This window comes from Acomys minous (assembly GCF_964271855.1).
Source record: "Acomys minous genome assembly, chromosome: 2".
NCBI classification, from domain to species: domain Eukaryota; kingdom Metazoa; phylum Chordata; class Mammalia; order Rodentia; family Muridae; genus Acomys; species Acomys minous.
This window is the reverse complement of record NC_140484.1, coordinates 47,796,960-47,822,599: the sequence shown is the minus strand read 5'-3', so window position 1 is coordinate 47,822,599 and position 25,640 is coordinate 47,796,960. Positions and strand designations below refer to the sequence as shown.

Below are 25,640 nucleotides of genomic sequence, written 5' to 3'. Positions count from 1 at the left end.
GGCCGAGGGGGGGGGAGGCGGGACCTGGGGCGGAGAGCGGTTCGCGCGCTTCGGGCCTAGTCGGGACTCTCCGCGGCCGCCGCCATATTCCCGGTAACGGGGGCGCGCGGCCGGGGGCCGGCGGGGCCGGAAGGAGGGCCGGGGCCGGCGCCGCGGCGGGGAGGGGGTCGGTTGAGGTGGCGGTGGCGGCGGCGGAAGACAGCGGGTGGAGGGAAGCGCGGGCCTCTGAGGGAGGGGCTGAGGTCCTGGAACTGTGGGAGGGAGCAGGACAGGCCTAGCGGAGGGCGAGGACCGAGCCCGGTTGGAGTGGAGGCGGCCGTAGCTTCCGGGCCCGCGAGGGACTCCGGCTTGGGCCGCCCCCTGGGCCTAACAGGTGCGGCGAAGCTGAGCTTGCGGCCTTCGCCGCGGCGGTTCTTCTAGGCGCTGCCCGGGGGCCCTCCCAAGAGTCGAGGCCTGGACTTGGCGGGGGCGCCGCGGGCAGCTTCGGGCGCCCACTCGACGCAGCTCGGGTCGGGCCCGAGGGTGATGGGCAGCGAGCCCCGCGAGCTCGGGCGGCCTGGGAGAGCTGGGGGCGGCGCGAGGCTGGGGGCGGGGCGGGGCGGAGCAGGTGATGCCGGGCTGCCGGGATGCTTCCTCTCTGGAGACCAGAGGTTGGCTACCCTTGCCCTCCTCCCATCCTGGGACCCTCGTGCCTTAAAATGTTTTACCCTTTTCTGAATACCGTAGTGGCATCTTTCTTACTTTGTCCGTATCTCCGGACTCGAGAGCGTGTTTCCGGAGCCATGTCAGAAGGAGTGGACTTGATTGATATATACGCTGATGAAGAGTTCAACCAGGTGAGCGGAATCAGCAGCAGCTTGGGGTTTTCCTCCGTCAGTCTACTGGTTATGGTTTCTCTCTCAGCTCAAAATAATTCCCCTTAGTATCGGAGCATTTTCCCCCTAGCGGAGGTTTTGAAGACGACTGACCATTCCTCCTTCTGTTAATTTGAACCTTCGGGCTTAATTGTAAAAGATTTAAGAGCAAATAAAAACTAAGTGTAATAGAATGGTGAATCGACCTGTGGAATTTGTTTCCCCGAGTCATACCAAAGTTGAATGACTAACCATAATTAAAAATCAGAGTTACTTTCCCCCCCCCCCCCACCGAGACAGGGTTTCTCTGTGAAGCCTTGGCTGTCCTACTTGTTTTGTAGGCCAGGATAGCCTCGAATTTACAAGATCCGCCTGCCTCTGCCTCCCGAGTGCTGGGATTAAAGCTGTGCGCCACCATGGCGGGCTTCAAAATTACATTTGTTGCAGTATTGTGAGGCTAATTTGCTACTTGTTACTTTGCAATTCTCTCAGTTGCAGCTCCAGACTCCCCCCTGTGGTGCAAACAGTACAAGAAATAACTTTGAAAGATACAGTATACTAAGCTCTTCTCCAGGTGTTTCATCTTTTCAAATAGTTTGACTGTCAAGTCTATACGCATTTTGGTATGGGTGGAAGGAAGATTAAAAACCATCGAGTAAATTATTTTAAAGGCAAGTCAAAGACTTGGTCATCCCAGCTTGAATTTGTGTTTTTACATTTTTATTACAATACCAGGGAATTTATACAAATGTTCCTTAAAATAGTAATCTGTGAAGTTTAGTTCTTTGTTCTTGAGGTCAAAACTCAATGGAGCGTTTCTATTTAAAACTTTTCTCTTATCGTTCTTTTCAGCACTGTTAATCCTTAAGCTAGCTGGTTCTTGTCATTGGTGTATTGAGTACACATAAAGACCTCAAAGGAGTGGACTAGAGAAGCAGAATGTCTAGGTTGGACCCTGACTGATAAGAGGCAACAAAAGAGGCTCATATGTCCTGTTTTGTTTTGTTTTGTTTTTTAATGTTGTGCTTGTGTATAGTTATATGCGCATGAGTGCAGGTTCCAGAGGAGTCCATGAGTGTTGTTGACTGCTACTGCAACTAACTCACTTTGACCATGGGCCATATTTGATCAAAAAAGAAATTAATAACTGGATAAGCAATAACTTAGAGGTCATAGACCAGACATACCCTCACTGCTTTGTAAGGTAGACATTAGCCTCAGCAATTTGTTCATTAATTAGCTTTGTAAAAGTGGGGTGGGGGATGGCTTAACTGGTTTAAAGCTAGAATTAATGTGGGAAAATTGAAACAAGTGTAAATATCTTATGTTTTGAAAGTAGAGAAAGGGTACCCCACCCCCATAAGTTAATTTTTGGCAAAGCTGGTTTTAAGGTAATCTGGAAACTGCTAAGTGGTTAAAAAGTCTGGGTAGAATTGTTCAAAGTTGGCTTAGATTTAAGGCAATCAGTATAAGTTGGGTTTTTGAGGGTCCTTAGGACAGTTACTAATTTGCCCCAAGCTAGCCCTGCATACAACCCCCTCAAGAACACTTTGCTCCCCAAGGAAAATAAGCACATTTACTACGTGGAACGCTGTGGTATTTGCTTCTGATCTCTGGCAGCATGTGTGGTAAAAACCTTTTGCAGAGTTACTTAATTGCTGTTAAACTGGGAATCCTGGGACTGCTGTTGGAGAGGGACAAACTGCAAAGGTGGCTGAGAACTGCCGCTCTGCAAAGTTTCCTGTTTGTTCCTCCTCATGAAGGATTTGAACTACTTCTGTTTACTGAGCACTGCCAGAGCTAGTGAGGTGTTTCAGGAGTGTGAATCCCTGTGCTGGAAAAATAGGTGCCATTCCTAACAGTAAAATGATACTAGCTGGCAGTGGTGATGCACATTCATGATCTCAGTGCTCTGGAGACTGGGGCAGGATTGCTACAAACTGGAAGTCAGCTTGTCTACAGTGTCAACTGTCAGAATCCGCCCCCACACACCAACAACAACAACAGGCAATGGACAGTAACAATGCAGGATAATGGGTTACTGATCAGGAAGATGGTGTTGAGAACTGGGGAGACATGAGTGTGAGGCCCAGAATTGATTGGTCTTCTAAAAAAAATAAAAAGTAACCAGCAATCAAGATGGTTTTACTGAGAAAAATATATCCAAGTTAGTTACTTCATTGGGTCAGATACCAAGAAGAGACCAGAGGTAGGAACACTGAGCAAGCATATTGGAAGGCAAAATCAAACTCCTAATAGGAAGTTTCATGGCATAAACAAAGCTTTTTTTTTTTCTATGTCCTTGAACACAAAATTCTTGCTGAGGTAATTCATTGTTGAATGAATATTTCCAATTTAAACTTCTCACAATAAAAAATGTAGCATTGCCACCTATGAAATATGGGTCTGTGTTTGGTTTTGTTTGTGGGATAGGTGATTTTTGTTTCTTAAGACAGGGTTTCTTTTTGTAGCCCTGGCTGTCTTAGAACTTGCTGTAGAACAAGCTAGTCCTAAACTCAGAGATCTGCCTGGGATTGAAGGCATGTGCCCCCATATCCGGCTGCTGTTAGAATTTTTAACTGAGGCTCTGTGGCTTAGGGAGACCATTGAAACTTGGAACATTAAAATTAATTAGATTTTCTTTCTGTAGTGTTAATCTACACAAACAAGGTCCTTTAGGATTTGTAATTTTAGGGATTTTGAAAAAACCCATTGATTACCTTTCAGCTAACAATATGAAAAGGTTCCCACTGATGTGTTGCTCTTCAAGTTTAAATGTTCAAATAGGTTCACTGACTTTTTTTTTTTTTACTACCCAGTTTTTGGTGACTTTTGTCTTATAACTCTTAAATACATCTTGGAATCCCAAATACTACATAAAAGGAATCCTAGTTTACCAGCTTTGACTATATAACATATTATTTCTTTATTGCCTTTAAGTTTCATTTGAAAATCTTTTTCTCTTTAAAAAGCTTTGGTGGGAGGTATAAAGTCTAGTTGTCCTTAATATATTTAGGGGATTGGTCTCAAAATCTTCAGGTCCTTAAGTCTATATGTTATGGGCCTGATGATATAGATGTGTAACCCAAGCCACTAATAAGGCTGAGACTAAAAGGATCACAAGTATTGATAACTTGGTAACTTAGTCAGACCCTATTTCAAAAACAAAACAAAGCTATAGCTCAGTGGTGGACTCCTTGCCTAACATGTTCAAATTCTAGGCAGTACCCCTTGGAGGAGGTAGTTGTATAAAAATATTTTTTTTGTTTGTTTTGGTTTTGGTTTTTTAATAAAAATCTTCATGCTTTCCTTTCACTCACTGTAAAAACATCTCTAGATGGTGATAATGATTATTTCAGCTTTGTTAAGGGTTGTGTCCAAGGCTTGCCTTTTGCTAGGCAAAAGCTCTACCCCTGGTTTTTTGGTTGGTGTTTTTTGTTGTTGGTGGTGGTGTTGTTTGTTTGTTTGTTTTTTATGTGTATGGGTGTTTTGCCTGCATGCTTGTCTATACACCAAGGTGCATAGCCTTTAGAGGCTAGAGGAGGGGATCAGATCCCCTGGGACTGAAGTTACAGACAGTTGTGAGCTACCAGTGGGTGCTGGGAATCAAAAGTCCTTGGGAAGAGTGTTTTTACCCACTAAGCTCTCTCTCCTGACCCATTTAAAAATTTTTTTGGTAAAGGATGTTAGCTGGTTAAGTCTCTGGACAGGAAGCTGATAGATATGGAAAGCTAAGTGTAGTGGCTTAATGGGATGGAGTCATCAAGTCCATTTTTGGGAAGGGAGGATTTTGTTTTTTGTTTGTTTGGGATGTTTGGTGATTTATTTTTACATTTGTTTTATATATGGCACTCATGAAATCAGAGGGCAAAACTTGTTTCCGACCGTGTGGTAATTGAACTAGGGTCACCAGGGTTGATAGCAAGTACTTAAGATGGTCTGGTGCAATCCATGCTGGTCTCAAACTCAGTTCAAAGTTGGCTGTGAGCTGCTGATCTGCTTCTACCTCCCAAATGCTGGGATTATGTGCACATGTGCCACTTTCCCCAGTTTTAAGTCCTTTTTGTATCTCAAACTACAAGGATAAGTCACTGTACCTGACACATGACACATAAGTACTAGGGCTTGAACCCATGTGTGTGAGGCAAAGCACTCTACTACAGTTGAGATGTATCCCCAGTCCTCTACTCCTTTCTAATTATATTTCTTAGATGGCTGTTAGAAAGCTGGGAGTGTGTTCTGCTGGCTTGAAAGTGTCCCTGGGTCATTTGTATAAACCAAAGGGTAACTCCCAATTTTTGTTTCGTTTCGTTTTGTTTTAAGTTTGTTGCCTACTGGCTTTAACATTCTTTCATCCACCCCTATCCCGCCATGTCCCACTCCCCCACCCCCACTTGGTTTTTTTTAGACAGGATTTCTCTGTGTAGCTTGGCTGTTCTGGATTTGCTTTGTAGACCAGGCTGGCCTTGAACTCACAGAGATCTGCCTGACTGCCTCCCCAAGTTTACAGGCGTGTGCCACTATGCCCAGCTGGCTTTAACATTCTTTCTCCCTACTTTATATTTCTATAAAATGTACTCTTAGCTAGGCAGTGGTGGCACACACCTTTAATCCTAGCACTTGGGAGACAGAGGCAGGCGAATCTCTGTGAGTTCGAGGCCAGCCTGGTCTACATAGTGAGTCCAGAAACCTTGTCTTAAAAAACAAAAAAACCCAAAATGTATTCTTATTAAATAAAATAATAGTTCATAACCTAATATTGAAAATATATTTTTACTACTATATCTTAGATGTGGTCTTTAATCAGACACAATTGATGACAGTAGCACATGTATCTCTTTATTCATTATTGGCTTCTTTGCTTATTTATCATTTGCCTTTGATCCTCACAGAAGGCTAAAGTCAGAAACTTGCATGCTACAAATCAGAAACTTGCACACTGAATAAAGTCTTGAAAATCTCATAAGTAATACTAAGAGTTTCAAATCAGGAAGTCTTTCTTACTTTTTCCTAGAGTGGAATGGGGAGGTCTTATGTATTGCTTTACAAATCATGTAACTATAGGTTCTAAATCAACTAGAATAAAGCAGAAGAAACAAACTGAAAAGTTGGAAGATTCTATTGTCAATCCCTCATCTTTTAGGACTCGGAGTTCAACAATACAGATCAGATTGACCTATATGATGATGTGTTGACTGCTGCCTCGCAGCCCTCAGATGACAGAAGCAGTAGCACTGAACCACCCCCTCCTGTTCGCCAGGAGCCAGCTCCCAAACCAAACAACAAGACCCCTGCAATCCTATATACATACAGTGGCCTGCGGAGTAGACGAGCGGCTGTCTATGTAGGCAGCTTCTCCTGGGTAAGCAAGGATAACCAAAAGTCTTACGGGTGGGCTGGAGGGAGAGCACTGGGAGGTGATGGCATTTTCAGAAACCACTGTTGCACTGTTTTGTGCTCTGATGGGGTTGGATTTCTTTTTCCTGGGATCAGGTTGGATTGATCTCTGAAAGAGAACTATCCTGAGGACGTACTGGTGCCGAAGAAAGCATTGATTAAGTGGGTAGTTGCCTTTTCTGCCATCTTATTACTGCCCCTGACCCTGGGGCTTTATGTCTAGCAGGGTCATCTATGGGACGAGATTTCAGAGTGAACACCTTGAACTCTTGGTGGTCATTAGATGGTCCTGTGATAATGGTGGGTGATGGGGATCAAAGACCTTGCTAGCTCTAGTGTACTTGGGATATGTGCTGACTGTTCTATAAAAGTTACTGTGTGACATGTTCTTGGGCTGGCGGTGGGGGATACCAAATCAAGAAATGGATATACTGATGGGGATGTTCCTGGCATGGCCAACTCTAGCCTGTCAGATATGTAATTAAAGTTGCTAGCAATCTATTTGAAATGATGATCGGCCAGCCCACATGTCACTCAAAATTAAAATAAATTTTAGTCTTAATCCCCAAACATAGGGGTTGTGGGATTAGATGGGTTTAGAGTTTAGGACAATAGGAAAGGCCTGCACTAATTGAAATAATTGCTGGGCTTTGAGGTGTCCTGTGGGCGGTCATGGTTGTGGCTGGAGTCCTAGATTTGGGAATAGGACTTGGGATATCTGGGTGGGTGGGTATCAGGCATGTAGCTCTTGACATTTCTCCCTTTTCCATCTTGCCGGCCCCAGTGGACCACAGACCAGCAGCTGATCCAGGTTATTCGCTCTATAGGAGTCTATGATGTGGTGGAGTTGAAATTTGCAGAGAACCGTGCAAATGGCCAGTCTAAAGGGTGAGGCCTGGATTTGGGGAGCCCCTTTAGTTTGTAACTATTAGGGTAACAGGTCTGTGATATATTTGAACTTGGATTCTAACTCCCTTCTACCCCAGCCTAGCTTACTACCTTGTTTTTGACAAACTGCTATAGATTAGGGACCTAGCTGGAATGAAATTGAACATCCATCTATTGAAGGGGAAATTTTTTAATTTTAAATTCCTAAAAGTAAGAGAAAACAGGAAATGTATAGGGTGCACCTTCTTGTTGCTGGTAGGTTTTTGTGTGTGTGTGTGCATGCACACAAGTATGTGTGTTTAAATAGTTTAGCAAGATGCTTTTCCCTTTGTCCAGTGTTTTAAATATTTTACTCCATTTTACTTTGTTCTTCAAGGTATGCTGAGGTGGTGGTAGCCTCTGAAAATTCTGTCCACAAATTGCTGGAACTCTTGCCAGGAAAAGTTCTTAATGGAGAAAAAGTGGATGTGAGGCCGGCTACCCGGCAGAACTTATCACAGTTTGAGGCTCAGGCTCGGAAACGTGAGTGCGTCCGAGTCCCAAGAGGGGGTACGTGGAGACCATCTGTATGATGGGGGGAGGTGTGGGCTTGTTGGTCTAGTGTGGGCTCAGCATGGGATATGGAAGATTTGGGGGAAGGGTTGTTGGTTATGGCTTGGTGGCACAATTAGTGGGTAGGCCTAAGAGTGAGATTTGTATAAACAGCACAGTGATAGGAGTCAGGTTCAGGTTGTTAGTGGGTTCGCCTTTTGACTCTTTTCCTTTTGGCCTTTTGAAAAAGTCAGTTCGTTTCCGGGGTCTCCTTCCCATCTGAACTGAAAAATGATTAAAGTGCCTATCAACTGTCAATTCTTAGTCTTCCATAAATGGGCATACCATGAATGGGCTTGCTTTTTAAGTAAGATGTGGGGTCTCTGAGTTTTCAAAAAGCAGACACCCTAAAGTGTAATTAAGATAAACAAAGGTGGCAGTGATCCTATTGTGAGTATATATTTGGTGTGCTCTGTGAAAATCAACAAGAAGTGTTAGGTAGTAAAAGTTAGGCAGTGTTTCTCCACTGTTGTCCTAGAGAAAGGGAATACTTACAGTTACTGAATACTTAGTTGCTTTGGCAAGTATATCACATTAGATGTTTTTTTGTTTCTTTGTTTTTTGTTTTTTAATGCATCATTCTGTTAGCTTGATCCCTTAAGTTCATCTTATCCCCTTTAATCTGACTCCGTTCACTAAACCACCTTCTTATAATACCTTAGTTTCTTTGTTTTGGTTTTCAGTTTTTCGAGACAGGGTTTCTCTTGTAGTTCTGGCTGTCCTGGCCTCACTCTGTAGACCAGGCTGGCCTCAAACTCAAAGAAATCCGCCTGTCTCTGTCTCCCGAGTGCAGGGATTAAAGGCATGTGCCACCACGCCTGGCTCATACCTTAGTTTCTCAATGAGGCTTTCCTCCTAGAAAGAGGATGCACTGACTAGCCAACAGGTATTCCAGTCAGCTTGGCAGTAAATATTTTTCATTACCAACTAATAAATTACTATTTTGGCTTGTATATCAGTTTCTTGTAAGTTTGAATGGCATAATTCAGTCTCCTAGGGTCTGATTACTCCCTGGTGAATTATTAAGATCAGATATCTAAACCTGAGGAACAATCTAGGCTTATCCTGACTTTTCAAGGTGCAGCTACCCTGCAAGGCCCTGCCTGAAACAGTTCAGCCTCCTTTTCTTTCACTGCTAAATGCATTTTATCACATACCTGCTGTCACTGCTTGTACCTAGCTCTAAAACAGTAGTTCCTTGTATTAAGGGGTTATGTCCTTCATGTGGAAATAGAGCCTCTTTAATAGCAACAATTGTCTTTTATATTAACAGCCTAGGTGGATGAGGTGTTAGTTCTAATTGCCTTGGTTAAAGGCACACACTTAGCTTCCTTGACAACTCACATTTTCAAGCCCTTCCGTTTCAGTGTCTTTGTATAATTCAGCCCTACCCTGGTTTCCCCAAGATAAATCTTTAACAGCTATATTGAAAGTAGTATTATACCTCTTCTCAGCTTTTTCCTTATATGTGTTCCTTTTTTTCTGAAAAGAATAGAGCTGGTGGATTCCTCTGTTTTAAAATGGCTGCTTCTTTGAGGACTTGTAACCAAATATACAAATCAATATTGGAACGGTACCTGAGAAAGTGGTTAACTGTTACAGAGGCTTGTACTTACTTTAAAACCTCTTCAATTTACAACAACTTGAGAAAGGAACAGGTTAGCATGTGTTTGAAGCATAAAGAACAGGGCTTGAGCTGGGTGTGGTGGCGCATGTCTTTAATCCTAGCACTCTGGGAGGCAGAGGCAGGCAGATTGCTGAGTTCGAGGCCAGCCTAGTCTACAAATCAAGTCCAGGACAGCCAAGGCTGCACAGAGAAACCTTGTCTAAAAAGAAGAAAAGAGCAGGGCCTGTGTCAGGCTGGCAGTATATCATAGTGAAATAGTCAAGGTATAGTTGATCTCAGCATAGGCTTGCCTTGGGCATTGGCCCTAACTAAAAGTTTTAGTTTCCGAAGTGTTTTCTGTGTTTGCTAAGCATCTTTCTATCTATAAGAATCTCAAGGCCATACTATCTGTTCTGTTGTGTTCTGTTGGGGTTTACTTTAACCAGGCTGAGCTAGCTCTTTCAATGAAATTATGTAGATAGAGCATTTCCCATTCTCCAAGTTTTTGTCCAGAGTTCTGTGGCAAAGAGAATGTTTCTAGAGTAAAGCACAAGAAAAAAGGTCAGCTAGTAGTCTTAAGAGTCTCTGAGCTTTGGGGGATGTAGGATTTCAGGGCAGGTAGAATCCCAGAAGAACATCAGTGAGCATACTTAAACATTATCATTTGCTCATGGGTTGTTTGGAGCATGTGTATTGAGGATAGGAAACAGGTTTAAGGGTTAAATGTGTTCTAAGACTGTGAAGATCTTAGATGAGAGCATCCTTTGGCATATAAGATTTAAGAGTTACGTTGCTTTTTGAGTTTGTCTTTGTTTTTTGTTTTATTTTGTTTTTTGGTTTTTCGAGACAGGGTTTCTCTGTGTAGCCTTGGCTGTCCTAGACTCATTTTGTAGACCAGGCTGGCCTCAAACTGACAACCTGCCTCTGCCTCCTGAGTGCTTGAGTTTGTTGTAACCAAGATGATTCTGAGGTCAGTGGGAAAGTACCAAAAGGTTTGTTTCTTCTCCCTCAGCTGCTTCACTTGTCTTCTTTAGTGTGGTGCCAGGTGACATGCCTGGTGATGAGCTGGTCCTATTGTCATTTCCAAAACCCGCCTGGGCAGTAACATTGTCTCTCTTTTGCTTTCTAGGAATACCTCCACGGGCCCACTCCCGAGATTCCAGCGATTCTGCTGATGGACGGGCAACCCCCTCTGAGAACCTTGTACCTTCATCTGCTCGTGTGGATAAGCCCCCAAGCGTGTTGCCCTACTTTAACCGTCCTCCTTCAGCCCTTCCCCTGATGGGTCTACCCCCACCCCCAATTCCACCCCCACCACCCCTCTCATCAAGCTTTGGTGTCCCTCCTCCTCCTCCTGGTATTCACTACCAGCATCTCATGCCTCCCCCTCCTCGATTACCTCCTCATCTGACTGTACCTCCCCCTGGGGCCATTCCACCAGCCCTTCACCTCAATCCAGCCTTCTTCCCCCCACCAAATGCTGCAGTGGGGCCTCCACCTGATACTTACATGAAGGCCTCTACACCCTATAATCACCATGGCAGGTAAAAACTGTATTTCCCTGAAGATTTGAGACAAGTTTTCACTATGTAGACCAGGTTGGCTTCAAATTCAAAGCAATCCACCTGCCTGGGCCTCCTGAGTGCTGGCTTTATGTGCTAACCGGGTGGGATGGTGCACTTAGGAGGCAGAGGCAGGTGGATCACTGAGTTCAAGGAGAACCTGTCCTTATAGAGTGAGTTCCAGGACAGCCCGGGCTACACAGAAAAACCCTATCTGAAAAAACAAAACAACAACAAAAAAACCAAAGGGATAAGAGAGATGGTTCAGTGGTTAAGAGCACAGGCTGTTCTTCCAGAGGGCCCGAGTTCAATTTCCAGCGCCCAGTTGGCAGTTCACAACTGTCTATAACTCCGGTTCCAGGGGCCCTGTCACCCTCATAAAGACATACATGCAGGGAAGAAAAAGTATTTAAAAGAAAGAAAAAACAACAAAAAATAGTGTTTTAGACATTTGGTTTTCCATGAATGAGCACCGAATGATATTAAGTCCTGGGACATAGATTAGTATCTATCAGGTTTGTTTTGCATGCCTGCATCTACAGCTGCATCTGTGCTTGTGTGCGCTTGGAAACCAACAGACAACCTTTGGTGTTATCCTCAAGCATGTTGTCCACCTTGCTTGACTGAGACAGTCTTTCATTGCTTGGAGCTCACCAAGTATATTAAACTGGGTAGCCAGTGAGCCTCAGGAATCCACCTGTTGCCACTTTCCCAGCTCTGGGATTTTAAGCATGCTCTACCATGTCTGGTATTTTCACATGGGCTCTGGTTGGACATTTGAATACAGGTCCTCATTCTTTTGAGACAAACATTTTATCAGCTAAGTTATTTCCCCTAATTCCATCAGTGTTTTTTATTATGTTCTGTTTACATCTTAAGTACTTGACCCAAGTCATACCTTTCATAGCTCCCTTTAAGCAGCTTGTTTAAACTCAGTGCCATAAATGGCTGTTGCAAATGCTACAATGATTAGTACTGTTTCATCAAGCCAAAATTATAAATGTATATGATATAAATCCTGTTCTTAAAGGAAAAAAACAAACATGTAAAACACTTAAGACATAGCCCAGAGAAGAATTGAGTAATGGTACTATAGAATGCGGTGAAAATAATAAAGATTGTTGACAGTTAGGCATGTTATTTATTATCTCTCTACAGCAGAGATTCAGGCGCTCCGCTTTCTACGGTGAGTGAAGCTGAATTTGAAGAGATAATGAAGCGAAACAGAGCAATTTCCAGCAGTGCTATTTCCAAAGCAGTGGCTGGAGCTAGTGCAGGTAATTGATTCTTACTTTACTGCCTTTGCTTCAAAATTTTCCCTTTGTCAAGCTGGGCGTGGTGGCGTGTACCTTTAATCCCAGCACTCAGGAGGCAGAGGAAGGTGAGTTCAAGGCCAGCCTGGTCTATAAAGTGAGTCCAGGTCAGCCAGGGCTACACAGAGAAACCCTGTCTCGAAAAACCAAAAAATAAAAAATAAAAAAATTCCCTTTGTCATTTCCATCTGGAAAATTTTGTAAAGTTGAGTTGGAGTTAGATGTCAGAAGATGTGCACTTCAAGAGCATAATGTGACTTCATTTTTTTGTCTTTGGGGAAGCTCCAGTCATAATCTAGACCTGCTCTCTAGAAACCAACTTAGTGCCTAGACTATGAGTAATAAACAGTTTCTTTATATTTATTGTAGAATGTACATCTTAGTATCTATTATGTGTTGAGCCCTAGTGTGTGTCTGGCACTATGTTATACATTTTAAGTAGCTAGCTTTATTTGCCTACAGATTTACCTCATGAGTTTAATAAGTAGTAATCCATAAAGCCATTGTTCCTTAATTTATGTAGCCTAGCCAGGCCCTAGCAAAGATAAAGCAAATAAATATTATTAAAACATGGTTAAACCCAGCACTCAGGAGCAGAGGCAGATGGATCACTTTGAGTTCGAGGCCGACAAAGCGAGTCCAGGACGGCCAAGGCTACACAGAAAAACCATGTCTTGAAAAACCAAACCAGACAAAACTTGGTGAAATATTCACAGTTCTATGAACAGAAAATTTTTAGAGTCGTTGGCTCAAACATAGGGACAGTTTATTTTTAGACTTATTTTATGTGTATGTGTTTTGCATGTGCATATGCATATATACCACACCACATACATTCTTAGGAGCCAGGCCTGTTGGACTCCCTGAAAGGGGAGTTACAAGTGATGGTGAGCCATGTAGGTGTGGAAGTCAAACCCAGGTTCTCTACAAGAGCAATAAGTGATTTTTAACAGTTGAGCCTTCTCTTCAGCCCCAGGACAATTTATTTTAATCAGTATTATCAAATAGCCCTTGGACAATGATGCCCTGATTATAGAGCCACTAGTCTATGTCAGAGTTCAAACTAGACTGTAGCTGTCATTCACTTTCTTTTTTCAATTTTTTAAAAAAGAGATTTTATTTATTTTTTATTATGTATACAGTGCTTTGTACCTGTAGGCCAGAAGAGGACATCAGATCAATTATAGATGGTTATGAGCCACCATGTGGTTGCTGGGAATTGAACTCAGTACTCTTAACCTCTGAGCCAGCTCTCCAGCCCTGTCATTCACTTTTATACCTGCTATATCTGCCTTGTCTGTTTTACTATAGGTCTTTGTTTGTTTGTTTTTCCAAGACAGGGTTTCTTTGTGTAGCCTTGGCTGTCCTGGACTCATGTTGTAGACCATGCTGGCCTGGAACTCACAATGACTCACCAGCCTCTGCATCCTCAGTGCAGGGATTAAAGGTGTGTACCACCACTCCCGGCTCTTACTATGGCTCTTTAGAACAGCTAGTCACTTACAATTTATGTCCTCCTGCATTCTCTTTGTGGTACAGTTTGGTTACTGCCTCTGTTCATCTTTGGCCTTTCCCTCCATCCTTACCAGGGGATTACAGTGATGCCATTGAGACACTACTCACAGCTATTGCAGTTATCAAACAGTCCCGAGTCGCCAATGATGAGCGTTGCCGTGTCCTCATTTCCTCTCTTAAGGACTGTCTTCATGGCATAGAGGCCAAGTCATACAGTGTGGGTGCCAGTGGAAGCTCTTCCAGGTAAGTTGATTGCTTTGGGGGCTAATTGGCCTTTAGCAGTACCCTCTTGAAGCTTAGTTGGGAAAAGAGTATCTGATAAGGGTCTGGATTAAAGAGAGGTCTCACATTTACATCTTTACGAAGAAGAAATTAATGAGACATTTTCATTAATTAAGTATTGTTAAGGTCTGAAACCTGTGTTCAGTAGGAGCAGTGGCCACTGTTTAGGAGAAAAAGACTTAAAGAACACAGGCATCAGAGCTGGGAGGTAGCTCAGTGATAAGGCTTCTTGCTTAGCATGCATGAGGCCCTAGGTTCAGTCTTCAGCACCATGGGCTCAAGGAAAAGGGGGAATAGGACTAGTTGGATACAGGGGATTTTAGTCATTGGCTTAGGTTTGAATCTCAGTTCTGATGCTAACTAACTATATGACCATCTGTGGTATGGAAATTAGTAACTTTCCAAGAACTTCCGAAGAAAACCCCTAGTGCTTACCTATAGACCTGTTGTAAAGATGAAATCATAATACTTGAAAATTTCTAAATACGCCATCCAATACATTAGTAAGGTCTTGACAGATGACAAATCTGTCAATCATTTATCCCAAAAAGATTAGGCTTCAAGGAGCTAAGATCCTCAGACAGTACCCCTAGGATAGAGAACCAAGAATATTTTAGGCAAACACTGGGAGATACAAAACCCCACGTGAAAGAATGTCTTAGGCCCTCTGAGTTAAGACTGAAGGATCTTTCTGACAGGAAAAGACATCGGTCCAGGGAGAGGTCACCCAGCCGGTCCCGGGAGAGCAGCAGGCGGCACCGAGACTTGCTTCATAATGAAGATCGGCATGATGATTATTTCCAAGAGAGGAACCGGGAACATGAGAGACACCGGGATAGAGAGCGGGACCGGCACCACTGAAAAAGGTGGGAAGAAGCTCTGTTCCTGGCCAGTGGATTTTGTGTAAACTGGGCATGGTGGCTCATGCTTATAATCCCAGCACTTGGGAGAGAGAGCAAGGCGGGAGGATTGCCATGAGTTAAAGGGCAGCCTGGACTACAAAGTGAGACCTTGTCTCAAAACAAAGAGATTTGTAATAGAGATATTCCATCCTCCCTCAAGTTCTTAATAAATGAAAACCATTGTTACTATTATTACCACATTTTAATCCCAATTCTCAAGTAAAAGGGAAAACTGACCAAGGCAGAAGAGATTGCTAACTTTCATGACACAACATTAAAACTTCAAGAATTTTTATTTAGCTGGGCATGGTGGCGCACGCCTATAATCCCAGCACTTGGGAGGCAGAGGCAGGTGGATCGCTGTGAGTTCCAGGCCAGCCTGGTCTACAAAGCGACTCCAGGATAACTAAGGCTAACCCTGTCTTGAAAATACAATTAAAAAAATTTTTTTTATATTCATTAAAAATGTTAGAGTAGAAAACCATTCTGAAAACTCTTTAATAGCTTCAGAGACCCTATGAATAATTATAATAAAAGGATATTTTTTATTTTAGTAAGTTTTGTTTTTATAGGTGATTGAAAAGGTAGGTAGGATTGTCTGGCTCAGGGACTACATCAGTAGGATTTAGGCCTCCTGTCTCTCATCTCTGCTTTTCTGTATTTTCATTCACAGAAAGATCTCCATCTTGGAGGATGAGCCTGTAGCTCTTGAGTTTTATCCCACCATTTTGCATCCCAACTGAAAGAAAGCTGCTAACTAGGATTGTTTGTGGTGTATGAAGGAGTGGGTGTTGGTTGGTTCTGTTTCTGTGGAAATGTATAAAATAGACCAGAATATGGCCCGGAGGATCTGTCTGATCTGTTGTCTGCTTGATTGTTCTGAAGTAGTGTGGGTGAGCATGTTCTGTAGGGTTGTTTTATTTTGTTTTTAGTTTTTTTGTTTGGTTGGTTTTGTTTTGAGAGAGGATTTGTATAGATTTGGCTGGGAACCCTTACCTCTTGTGCATAGGTCGTGGTAAACTCTGAAACTTTTTAAAGTTCTGCAGCATTCTATCTAGGGACAAACTACTAACAGACAAGAAAGCATTCCCCTGTTTTGCCTCTGCTTTGTTGTTGGTGTTATCTGCATTAACTTCTTTGGGTCTTTTTTTATGTGGTCCTGGCTGTCCTAGGCTCATTTCGTAGACCAAGCTGGCCTGGAACTCACAAAAATCCTCCTGCTCTGTCTCTCAAGCTGGTATTAAAAGCTGCCTGACACTTAACACCAACAGATTTGTAGCTGAGGGTGTTTTTGACATCTTGCACAGAAAGTAAATGTAATGATAAAACTTACTAATGTTTTCATTCTACACCTTTCTCTATCACCTTATTTATTTATTTATTTATTTATTTATTTATTTATTGTTTTGGTTTTTCGAGACAGGGTTTCTCTGTGTAGCCTTGGCTGTCCTGGACTGCTTTGTAGACCAGGCTGGCCTTGAACTCACAGTGATTCGCCTACCTCTGCATCCAAGTGCTGGGATTAAAGGCCTGCGCCACCACACCCGGCCTATCCTCCACTTTAAAAAAAAAAAAAAAGCTTCATGCTTCTCATTTTATCTTGTCTTTTCAATATTTTTTTCACATAATATATTCTGATCATTATTTCCTCTTACTTGTCTGTTGTTAAAAATACCAGTTTGACCTAATAATGTTTATTATCAGGCCTATATTATTACGTCAATATTTTCTAACCCTCTAGCATTCAATCAAGACACAGACACTTGTTATATTTTAAAATAGCCTTAGTTAACCTGAGGCAAGGCAGATATCAATCTCCTAAACTACTTCCCATAGTGGGGCAGGTATGCCCATGCCATCTGCTTCTAATAATTCCTATCAACTACCTCCCATCTATAATCTCATATACTTGTTAAAGTTCATCTGGGCCAAATCTCCATCCACGCTGGCCACGTGCTTCTCCTCCATCTAACCCATGAAGGCACAACCTTCTCCTCTCTAGTCTCTCTTCTTCCCCAGATTCTCTGTCTCCCCAAGCCTAGGCACCTTGGCCACGTCTATGTCATTTGCCTTCAAGATACATCAGACCAACCCCCAACACCTGTCTTCTCCCAGATCCTCCCAACCCATCAAATTCCATGCCTTCTTTCTTTTTCTTTAGTAAACAAACAGGCGGAGACTTTCTCTTTTCTTTACTTATTTCATAGAATCCTAAAATGTAGAATAACCCCCCAAAGAGCCAACAGCTAAGCTCTGAATGGGTTCTGTATTTGTCTTTCTAGATTTTTGCAACAGATTGAGTTTTAAAAGGTGTTCACATTAACATACATAGCCTATGGAAACTCAGGTTAATGAAGATGGAGCCCATAAGTGGCCTTGGCCGCCTTTCTTGGTGGGGATGGGCAAGGTGGGCATGAGGTGTCTTGGTCTACCCTTTCCACTTCAGTAAGTACCAGCATCACCTTCTCTCTTATGAACTAGCACAACTTAAGCATTATTTAAAACCCAAAACAGCTGGACAGGCGGTGGTAGTGTGCGCCTTTAATCCCAACACGCAGGAGGCAGAGAGGCAGGTATGTATCTGTGAGTTCGAGGCCAGCGGGTCTACAGGGTGAGTCCCAGGACAGCCAAGGCTACAGAGTGAAACCCTGTCTGGGGGTGGGGGGCGGGATCCAAAACAGCCAGTGCTGGGTGTTGTGATCAGATTTGTAATAGGAGGCCCAAAAACCATCACTTCATATGATATAAGTATGTGGTTTTTGGAATTGATTGGGATAAGAGTGAGTTGAAAGAGCCAGGGGTGGTGCATGCCTTTAATCCCAGCATTCAGGAGGCAGAGGCAGGCTTATCTCTGAGTTGGAGGCAAGTCTTGTTTCAGAACAAGTTCCAAGATAGCCAGGGCTACACAGAAAAACCCTATCTTGAAAAACAAAAAAGAGTGACCAGGAAAGGAGCTGTCAATTGGTCTGTACAAAGCAGCAGTTGTAGTGTCCAGAGCCATATTCAATGTACTTACTAGAATATACAACTGCATGTCATCACCATTCCTTCTGGCTTTGCTTCTTTAACAGCCTTTTTACAGTGAAATTGCCAGCAATATTCACTGATCCATCTCAAAGTCCTCTATTGGTAGTTACAAAAATAAAAATAAAAATTACATGACTGGTATAGGCCTGTGATGAAATGAGGAAAACTCACTCTTGGTTGAATTTTCCACATCACTTCTTTCCTAGTCCTAACATGTACGTACAAGTGAATCAGACACTTTAAAGAATTAAAATAAGAGAAAAAAAAATCATCTTAAAGTTTCATGGTAGACTGAATTCCATCTTCATTTACTGATTTGTAGTGTGATTTTGTGTGCCTGGCCCTTTTAAGGACCCTGTGCCCTTTGGTGTCAATTGCCTCTTGGACTTCTGAGAACAGGAGAGGATATAAAAAGCCAGTGAGGCTGAAAGAGAGAGAAAGGATTGAAGAGTAGACAGGAGGAGGATCCAGCTAGAGAAAAGTAGGGTGAGAGAGGACAGTTGATGACGGAAGAAAGGAGAGTAGGTAGGGCTAGTGAAGGGAAGATATTAGCAGAGTGAAAATAAACAGTTGAACGTGAGCTGGGCTAGCAGAGTGAGAAGACAAGACAGTTGGTGACAGTTGAGCCAGGAGAAGCTGAGCTCAGCCAGAGAAGATATTAAGAGACAGAATAACCCACAAAGTAACAAAATAACAGAAAGTAGCAAAAGAATGTAGCTTAGGTTTCATGTTAGGGAAGTGGACAGGTCTCTGTAAAGAATTTAATCCTCAAATGGGTACACACACCTTTAATCCCAGAACTTTGGGAGACAGAGGTGGGCTGATCTCTGTGAGTTAGAGGCCTACCTGGTCTATAGAGTGAGTTCCAGGACAGCCAACCCTACACAGAGAAATCCTGTCTCAAAAAACCAAAACCAAACGAACAAAAAAGCAATTGTATTTCTATGCTGTGAACAAGTGTTCCCTGATGAAGAAAGGTGTGTTTTGTGTAGAGGCATCAGTGGAACAGCAGCATTCTCTTCTGTTCTTCAGGGGAGGCCCTTAGCTCTAGGGCTTGAGTCTAATGGGCCAACTAAAGTGATGGATCTTTGACTTCTGCCTGCATTCAAACCCTACTTCCAACACCAGTTCTCTTGATGTACCAGTTATCCTCTACATCTCATCCTGTAAGGACACTTCACAGATGCCATTTCTTCAGGGCACACATGTGTGTGCTTTGTGGTTTGAGGTTGTTCCTAGGTGGGTGTTTCTTACTTGAAATAGTCATTCTCACTTTTCCATATTCTCCTGATCCATTGAAAACTGAGTTTTTTGTTAAAGTTTGATTCCACTCTTTAAAGACTCAGCCATTTGTGCTGGTACATGCCTGGAAGACTAAGGTAGGGGGAATCATGATTTCAAAGCAAGCCTAAGCTACACAGCAGCACCTTGTCTGGAGAAAACAATATTCAGAAGCCCAAATGTTAGAAAACAAAGAAGGCACTAAGCTTCGGTTTTTCTTTATAGAAACTGGGACAAATACTTGCACATATGTGTATAGAAGCCAACAAGATGAAGATCATTCTGAGGCTGAATAGCCCACTGAGTATAATGCCAACCCAGAATTAGGATGAGGCAGCATGCAGTGTGTGTGTGTGTGTGTGTGTGTGTGTGTGTGTGTGTGTGTGTGTGTGTGTGTGTGTCTTCCTGGATGTTTTTACAGTGAAGCTTCTTTACAAAGGTGGGGTGAGCATTTTTGTATGGCTGCAGTTCCAGGGTTGGTTTAGTAAACACACACCTAAATTTAATTCTCCCCTTTCATTTGATTGTTGGTTCTGTTTTATGCCATCAAGTGACCATACTACCATCTGCATGTTTCAGGTGTGTTAGGGACTTTAAGATTAGCAATGTGGCAAGTGGCCTAGCAGACCCTTCCTATTTGAGTAAGGCTGTGAGGTGGTTTTGATGGTGACTACTATTTCACTCTTTTATGCTCTTCTTTTGGTTCTGGCCTTGGCTGAACGATTCCTGTTTAGTATTCTTGTACTTTTAGATCCTCGCCCGCAACTTTACTAGGAAAAGTCTTAAAATCATTTGCATTGTATTTAGTACTACCTAGCTGTGTATCTGCTTGCACATGCATAAGCTCACTGGAGTCTGTGTTGTGATTTGGTTTGTGGGGTTTTAGGTAGGAGTGTGTGTGTGTGTGTGTGTGTGTGTGTGTGTGTGTGTGTGTGTGTGTGTGTGTTTATTTGGAGGATGCTCTGTATTGTTTGTTCCTTTCCCCCTGCCCATCTTTCTTTCTCCTTAAAGTAAAGTATGCCTTGCCCAGAATAGATTTTTCAGAAGCCATGTTTCCTTGCAGCAATAGTTCTTGAAATGTTAGTTTCTATCCTTCCCAGTTAAAGTATTCTCAAACTGCTTTCAGAGATCTCATTCCATTGTCTGGTTTTTCTTCTTAGCATTAAAGTAAGGTGCCACCATTTTGGTTTTTCTTAATCTCTTCTCACTGTGCTTTCTCCAGGCACTCCCTTACATTACTCCATGCCAGACAGTCCACTGTATTCTAGTTTCCCAAGCTTGCTTGCTCTGACTTAGGTTCTGATTTCAGGAAATGCCAGTGAATCTCATATAAGCCCCTATTGATGAGAAAGTGGCCTCTAACTGGTGTTTTCTTCTGGTGCTTTCATTGCAGGAGTCTGGGTGGAAGCAAATTGTTTTTAATGGACTTGCATCTCCTCACCTTGATCAGGACAAAAGGACGGAGGCCGCTCCACCCCTTTCCCCTCTTCCAAAACCCCAACTTCCTCCAGGCAATACCCTCTGCCCTACAGGATTGACGATGGCGTGGCAGCCCTCCCAATCCCACACCTCCTGTTTGCCAGGGGAGAAGAACCTAAAGACTTGATGGGGTAGGGAATGAGGGCAGACAGGAAGACAGCAACATATCCAGCCCATAGTCTCCATAGAGAATGGTGCTTTGTCCAAGGAAACCTGAGTTTCTGATTCCCCAGGAGCAGTCAGTGGTGAGGTTACTGAGAGAAAACTTCTTCCCAGAGGAAATGGATCCTCTATGTGGGATCTTAGAAGAGTGACTGGGTGTGCCAAAAATGCCCAGGGTTCTGCCCTCAATACTAGATTGTTGGGGCCAAGAGGGTCCAAACCCTGCTAACATACCACTTCTTTGTTCAACTCCTTTACTTTCCCAGCCCTTTGAGGAGGGACTATGAGCACAGAAACTACCTTGTGACAAGCTGCTGTTCGGGTTCTCCTCTCACATATTTACGGTTTATTTCCCTTGCCTCCTAGAGGGCTGAATCCTTTTGACTCCTTGCTATCTGACTCCTTAGTGGACTTGCCCCTCCAAAGCAGAACCCAGGAAATTACTTTCTACTGGAAGCCTAGTCCAGCCAGTTACCACCATTTGCTGCTTCAGGCTTGGTTGTCTGTTGCAATAACCAGCTCTTAGGTAGTCCCTTTCCTGAGGCTTTCCATTTAATATGGACTCCTTCCCCAAGAAGGCTTCTTCCTTGTTTTAGAGGAAGGTATTGCCTTTGGACTTAGGGATGTCATGGGTCCCCAGTAATGACTACCCGTAGTTAATAAAACACCAGAAGTGTTGGGAAGAAAGCAATTTAGCAGGATGTGGCCCACTCACGTGGGCTTTTTTTCAGGTTTGATGTAAGCATAGGCTTGCATCCCCAAGGTACATACTTTGACTTACTATGGGGTAATTCATCACTAGTAGGCAGGTAAAGTCATGAATGTGTCGGGGTTTTTTTGTTTTGTTTTGTTTTTTGTTTTATCCTTTGACTCTAATACTCCCCCCCCCCCCTTGCCTGGAGGTGCTTCCAGCCTTTTTAACAAAGAGAGAGAAGAAATGGAGCATGACTTAAGTGAACTCAGCTCAGAGTTCTAAGGACCAGCATATTGGTGGCCATTTTCTACACAGGCAAATGGAAATGCTTTTTTCAGCATCCAAAATGTGATAGGTTGCTCCTAATGGAGTCAGTCACAGCCCTGGAGTAACATAGGGTGATGTTCCTTCTGCATGCATCTGCAGGGCCTATGACATCTAATGTGAAAAGAGACATGACATGTAGATGAGACTTGGTGTGTGAGACGGTCATTTGGAGACCCTTCAGACTCAGAGGGGAGAGACTGAATTGGATCCTTCTTCCCAGCACACTTCTGATACACCCCTTCAGTCACTGAGGGAGTGCCCCCAGGTTGGAGAGGCACGTTCCCTTGGGACAGAGGCTACAAGTTGTAGCTTGTTTTCCTGTCCTCTAAGCCAATCCCAGTTCTACTTCAGAACATGGCACCCTGCCCAATTGGCCAAGTGTTAAATGATGTGCTTATTCTTGAAAGCAGCTTGGGGTGTCTTTTTAAATGTAGGAAAACCAAGTAAAATGGCAGTTAAGGAAAAACAATATATAGAACATCAGAAAATCTGTTTACCCAGAGAATTATTTTCTCTTCACTTTTCTTTTTTACTTGGTGACATAATTTTTAGTTTTATTCCTCATAGCAAAAGGAGAAAAAATATCCCAAACCTCAAAAGGTCAAGGCCCCGTCCCCCTGTTGTCGGTGATTTGTTTGTCTTTCTGATAGGTTGAAAATTGTGTAATAAACTTGATGACGATGTCAATCTTTTATACTGCATTGTATTTTTTTCCTTTTGTAACAAAATATTTTTAAATAATAAATGGGGTGTGAGCTGTTTACGGATTCTGCATTGAATAGATTTGTTGAGGTCTCTGGGGCATGGGTGTGGACTGGTGTAGATGCTATGTGATATAGGGAAACCTCAGTTCTTAACTGTAATTTGGTGATTGGCCATAGTTTCTCCAGAGCTGCAGCTGACATGAGCCCCCTAGGAATCCAAGTGAACCTTTACTTGTGCCTCTCACGGGTTTGTACTTTCTCTGAGAGCTTCCTTGTCATCCTGACCACTCAAAGTTTCAAGTCTTACTTGTAGATTGTGTTTTCTACCCTGTAGAGTTCTGGTGGTGTCCAGTTAGGGATGAATACTTGGGTGCTAGTACTTAAGTCCTCTATCTCTTTAACTATAGATAAACAGTGGGACCTCAGTCTCATCAAAAATGAGAATAATTGCTGTTTTGCCTTCATGTTAGGAAGGGTTGGGAATCATACAAGGGATGTATTTTGTGAACAGAGTTGCCATCTAAATATGAGAAGTAGAAATGAAAAAGCTTAGAAATACTGAGGAATTCCCAGAAGAGCTCTCCTTTTAAAGCAGCACAGATAAAAGCCTACTGGCAAAATATTTGCATCTTACTAGTGTACTGTTTGGACAAATACGACAAGAAGAGATTCAAGTACTGAAATGTCACTGCTACCCAGGGATGTTGCTGAGCTAATCCCTAAAACTCAACTTGGTATCTAAACCTGAATGGAGGAGTCAGATTCAGCATCCATAATTCAGGAATGCATCCATAAAAATCACTTGGTTTGGACCGGGCATGGTGGCACATGCCTGTAATTCCAGTACTTGGGAGCCAGAGGCAGGTAGATCACTGTGAGTTCCACGCCAGCCTGGTCTACAAAGTGAGTCGAGGACAGCCAAGACTACACAGAGAAACCCTGATTTGGGGGGGGGGGGAATCACTTGGGTTTTTTGTTTTTAACATGTACTTTCTGGTTTTGAGAGAGGGTTGTGTTTTTTGGGTTTTGTTTGTTTGTTTTTGGTTTTTGGTTTTTTGAGACACACCCAGCGAGAGGGTTTCTCTTAACATGTACTTTTTAGTGCATGTGTATCTGTCTGCCTGTCTTCATACTTGCACATAGGCTTATGTCTGAAGGTCAGTGGACAACTTGCAGGGTTTGTTCTCTTTCCACCTTGTGGTTCCTGGGGAGTCCAACTCTGTTCAGGCTTGGCACCTTAACCCACTGAGCCATCACCAGCCCTTCAGTTTTATTTGGTTGGGGTTTTGGGGGGTTTTTTGTTTGTTTTTTGTTTCTCGAGACAGGGTTTCTTCTTTGTAGCCTTGGGTGTCCTGGACTCAATTTGTAGACCAAGCTGGCCTGGAACTCAGAAATGTGCCTGCTTCTGCCTCCTGAGTGCTGGGATTAAAGGCGTGTGCCTCCACCACCTGGCTTCATTTTTTAAAGACAGTCTCTTATATCCTTGGCTGACAATGAATTCCTGATCCTCCTTCACCTCCCAAAGTGCTGAGATTGTAGGTATATACCACATACCCAGTTAAGTCACTTTAACTTTTTAAAGATTTATTTATTATGTATAGTGTTCTACCTGTATGTAGGCCTGCAGGCCACAAGAGGGCACCAGATCTCATTATAGATGGTTTCAAGCCACCATGTGTTTGCTGGGAATTGAACTCAGGATCTTTGGAAGAGCAGCCAGTACTCTTAACCTCTGAGCCATCTCTCCAGCCCCTACTTTAATTTTTTTTTTTAAGTGAAGAGTAGGTTTACATGACAAAAAGATAAACTTCAGGACCAGATGATAGTGTGTACTGCTATTGGGGAAAGCAGGTCAACTTTAAAAAAAAAGAAAAGAAAAGCATGTTCCTTCGGAGGGGCTGGGATTGCTAATGTCACTGTTGAATTGTGTTTTCATGTTGGAGTCAATAGTCATTTGTATCTCAGTTGTCTGTTGTGTTTGCCAAGTCCTGGATTTTCTCCAGCCATGTACTTTTTATGCCTCCAAAGATGTATTGTCTTCTGATGTTGGTGCCTCCAGGTCTGTAAAGTAGCTTGCCTCATTAAAAGCACAGCTTTTAGCCAAATTAACTCACTTCCCAGCCCGATAATTTCAGCACAGATAGGGATGAAGCAGGAGGATAGTTTGAAGTCCATCTCTCAAAATAAAATCAGGCCAGACACAGTGGTATACCTACAGTCCCAGCAGTTGGGAGTTTGAAACAGGATCATTTAAAACTAACCATAAACCTATGACACACCCCATCTTTTTTTTAAAAAATGTAAAAACATATAGTGTTTGCTTCATGATCACAGTAAAATGCTGTGGTCTACAGAAAAGCTTCTGGAGCCCAGTCTTGAGACGGGGCCCCAAGCTGTGACTCTCTCACCTCTGCTTCCAGTGTGCTTGAGGCTAAGGTGTACCACCACATCCAGCCATGGCCTTGGTTTCTCTTGTGCCTGAAAAGGTGGTTTCAACAGTATTAAAAACAAGGAGCCACCCATGGGAACCAGTGTGCTAAGCTTCCACGTAACTGTGATGTAAAATGACATCCTAAGTCCTAATCAGCATGTTGAGCCTTCTCATCTGAACACCGTGGCCCAATGGGTGCACACCACAGTAACCTGACTGGGTCTCTATTTGAGTTTACTTTGTCCAGCCAGGCTTACAGTTCCACAGCTGCCTTGACTTCCTCACCTCTAAGCCTGTAATGTGGAGGAGGACAGTCTTGAAGGCCCCTCTGAATTTTAAAAATTAGATGTTCTAAGCCACTTCCACTTCGCTGAGCTTTATGTTCTTTTGTTGTTTTTTCCAGACAGGTTTTCTCTGTATATCTTTGGCTGTCTTGGAACTTGCACTGTAGCCAGGCTAGCTGCGAACTCGAGAGATACACCTGGCTCCTGAAAGCTGGGATTAAAAGTATGCGCCACCACTACCTAGCGCTTTCTGCTCATTTGTGCTCCTGGAAAAGAGGCTGAAATTGATAAACATCTAAATGAAGTCAGGAAGTCACAGAGAGTGAGCTCCTCTCCATTCT

The 25,640-nt window shown here is 43.1% G+C and overlaps 1 protein-coding gene across 5 annotated transcripts; it reads left to right on the top strand.

Moving 5' to 3' along the window:
- The first annotated feature begins 2 nt into the window (after nucleotides 1–2).
- Nucleotides 3–22,647, top strand: CPSF7 (cleavage and polyadenylation specific factor 7). Of its 5 annotated transcripts, none has more exons than XM_084773787.1 (10): nucleotides 3–93; nucleotides 727–836; nucleotides 5,998–6,216; nucleotides 7,036–7,139; nucleotides 7,516–7,661; nucleotides 10,466–10,880; nucleotides 12,057–12,175; nucleotides 13,801–13,969; nucleotides 14,707–14,874; nucleotides 20,612–22,647. In XM_084773787.1, exons 2-9 carry the CDS (start codon nucleotides 783–785, stop codon nucleotides 14,867–14,869), a joined length of 1,389 nt encoding a protein of 462 aa, XP_084629913.1. In that variant the 5' UTR covers nucleotides 3–93; nucleotides 727–782; the 3' UTR covers nucleotides 14,870–14,874; nucleotides 20,612–22,647. The 5 variants fall into 5 exon arrangements, with proteins under 5 accessions (XP_084629913.1, XP_084629912.1, XP_084629916.1 ...); XM_084773786.1 differs by having other exon boundaries at nucleotides 7,516–7,688; XM_084773790.1 differs by lacking the exon at nucleotides 3–93 and adding an exon at nucleotides 105–373 and having other exon boundaries at nucleotides 7,516–7,688.
- The last annotated feature ends 2,993 nt before the right edge of the window (nucleotides 22,648–25,640 follow it).